The sequence below is a fragment of the Gossypium hirsutum genome, chromosome D02 (assembly GCF_007990345.1).
Source record: "Gossypium hirsutum isolate 1008001.06 chromosome D02, Gossypium_hirsutum_v2.1, whole genome shotgun sequence".
Classification (NCBI taxonomy): Eukaryota; Viridiplantae; Streptophyta; class Magnoliopsida; order Malvales; family Malvaceae; genus Gossypium; species Gossypium hirsutum.
Genome location: NC_053438.1, coordinates 39,978,491 through 39,981,097, shown reverse-complemented (window position 1 = coordinate 39,981,097; position 2,607 = coordinate 39,978,491). Strand labels below are relative to the sequence as shown.

Sequence of the window (2,607 nt, the reverse complement as noted above, 5' to 3'; positions counted from 1 at the left end):
TTTGTCTTGATAAAAGGCGGAAGCGGTAAGTTCTTGCAAGAAATGCGTGGTAGGAACACATATCAGGAAAACAAAAACATAGACTGCCTATCCAATTTAACATTGGATGCCACATCAGTACAATGATGAATGGATTTTAAGAACGAATTTCTTAATTCTATAAAACGTAATTTGTTAGGGATAAACTTTCCCAATTCATTTAGTAACAATAAAATTCGATTCATTGGTACCTAATTTTTTTTTTAAACTTATATATATAGTTGTAGATAAATAAACTCTGAAGTTTATGAATTATTTGTTTTACTCGATAATTTTATAATAAAACTATAGGCTAATAGGAAGGTCAATTTTATTCGATAGCTAGTGATCATTGTTTTAGAACGTGGGTTCCAATTTGAAATCGCTAGGGAAATAGCGATTTAGGTAACAAAAAATTATACAGTTCAGCAAATTCTCATGGACGGAAGGACAGATTGGTAGACTACAGGATAGCCACCATCGAATCCGACTCAACAATCAAACCCTTCTAGTCGCCTAATTCGATTTGATAAAATTCTCCGAACCCTTTTAGTTCTGTAAAATTGGAGATCCCCCTCCAACGATAAGCAAAGTACAAATAGCAGACCAAATGAAACCACTTCTTTGTATTAATAACTCTTAATCAGTTCTTGCAGTCTCTGACACACCCTTGTAGTCTCTACACCAACTCTAGAAAGTTTAGCCTGCAATTTAACAAAATTAAACCATATTAAGAGAGAGAGAGAGTAAATAATTAAAGCAGAATCAATTGGGTTAAATGGTCGGCTCACCTGAGCATGAAGGGTATGAAAAATCTTGCCACCCACAGTGGAAAAGCTGGCACTTACAACTTCAGCCCCTTCTTGTTCAAAAATGCTAATAACTTCATATAGCATGAAGTTTTTATTCAATCCGGTTATCAAAACCAATTCAATGCTTGACCCCAAATCTCTTAATTCAAGCACAGGCGAAGTTAAACCAACCGATGCTGTCCTCTCCATCATGCTACTGCTTGCTTCCATGGATCTCATTGCTTCTTCTTTCAGCCTCTTTAATTTCTCTATCCTTTCTCTCAAATGTTTTATATAGACAGCTGCAAGATCAAGCTGGTCTTGTTGTGATGCAATTTCCTGCAAAACCCCCATAATTTGTTCATTATTAACAGTCTAAAACCCTGGTTGATTCAGTGATCACAGGAGAAAGATATTATCATGAGTAAGCCAAGGACAATTTGTCTTTTGCTCTGTTCCTACTGAAAATTTCGAATCACCAATATTACCAGCAACAATTTTGCATTGGAGGATCTAGAAGACTAAAGGATGTCCACAGAAATGCACTCGTAATCTAATCAACGGATAGAATTAAAAGACATCAATTATTTGTTGATAAATAACAATTCCTGATAAGGATAATGCTATATATTCTTGTACTTACCTGTAACAATCTCTATGGTTTTAGAGGTAAAGAAAAGTGAGGTTAAGATAAGCCCCTTGATTTGACATTTTAGGATGGGAATTAAATTGGATACTTACTGAAATATTATGAGTACAAGTCCAAAGAAAATAATCCCTCCATTTAGCTTATATACAAAATAGCCCATAAAAGATTGAGAAGTCGTACATTTTCAATTTTCATACATATATATGTTTATATGCTGAATGAAAGATAAAAAAGGAGTACTTAGTTAGGGTTCAACAAAGCTTGACACCACCAATACGACACTTAAATGAAAATCTAAATGCAACAACCTTTTAAATTGATGATTAGAAAGGTTGATCTTTAATCATTAGTGAGAGAATACATCAACTCCATGTACTCGCCAATAAATTATTTATTAATAATATATAAATATGCCCTTTGAATGACTCAAAGCTCTTCCATTACCATAACACATGACTGATGAAAAAGTAACATGTAAAATAAAAGAAAAAGTACCTTGGAGGGTTTGAAGTTGTGGTGAGGAATAAGAGAGGCAAGCTTAGAACACAAAATTTTCATGTCATTTCTGCGCTTCTTCTCGATGGCTTTCCTATCAGGTTTAGAGTTCGACTGACCGCCGCAGCTGTTCTTCTTCATCTCTTACCGCTCGAAGCAAAAGCAAGTATTCCCTTAGATATTATTGAATGACTGAAAAGAAAGAAAAAAATTTATATCACTTATACACATATTTTGGGGATAAAGGCTTTGAGGTCATAACGCAGAGCTAATATATATATATAGTGATTAGCTTTGACCTACCTACCTTTGGGTATTAATGCACAAAAAGAACATGAGAAAGGAAACAACACAGAAGAAGATCAGGTGAGAGCTTTGTTTTGTGGAGAGCGGGAGACGAGTATATATATGTTGTGAAAGCAACGAAGTCAGGTGCATTGGCGCCGCCTCCTAAAAAATTTAGGTTGGGCCTAATTTGAAAAATAAGTTTAAAATTTTACTCAAATTTAATTTAGATAAAAATGCTAAAATTTAAATTCTGTCTGCCTATTCGTATTAAAATTTTTATATTATTTTTATATAAAAATAAATTTAAAAGATATAATATTTTAAATACACTAAAAACATTAAAACAAATATTTCTCAACAAATAAA

At 33.3% G+C, this 2,607-nt stretch overlaps 1 protein-coding gene across 2 annotated transcripts; it reads right to left on the bottom strand.

Annotated features, from left to right (window-relative positions):
* Positions 1 to 332: 332 nt before the first annotated feature.
* LOC107951333 (transcription factor bHLH162) lies at positions 333 to 2,392 on the bottom strand. 2 transcript variants are annotated; one of them, XM_016886339.2, is made up of 4 exons: positions 2,257 to 2,392; positions 1,954 to 2,145; positions 810 to 1,148; positions 333 to 722 (listed from the first exon to the last, which is right to left on the bottom strand). In XM_016886339.2, the coding sequence occupies exons 2-4, from the start codon at positions 2,092 to 2,094 to the stop codon at positions 648 to 650; spliced, it is 555 nt and encodes a 184-aa protein (XP_016741828.1). In that variant the 5' UTR covers positions 2,095 to 2,145; positions 2,257 to 2,392; the 3' UTR covers positions 333 to 647. The 2 variants fall into 2 exon arrangements, with proteins under 2 accessions (XP_016741828.1, XP_016741827.1); XM_016886338.2 differs by having other exon boundaries at positions 2,261 to 2,392.
* Positions 2,393 to 2,607: the final 215 nt, after the last annotated feature.

Excerpts from the sequence above, each read along its gene's own strand:
- LOC107951333 (XM_016886339.2), bottom strand. The coding sequence starts at position 2,094 with ATGAAGAAGAACAGCTGCGGCGGTCAGTCGAACTCTAAACCTGATAGG. Across the intron at positions 1,149-1,953 it reads ACAACTTCAAACCCTCCAAG|GAAATTGCATCACAACAAGA; the intron begins GTACTTTTTCTT and ends GGGGTTTTGCAG. Across the intron at positions 723-809 it reads TTCATACCCTTCATGCTCAG|GCTAAACTTTCTAGAGTTGG; the intron begins GTGAGCCGACCA and ends GTTAAATTGCAG.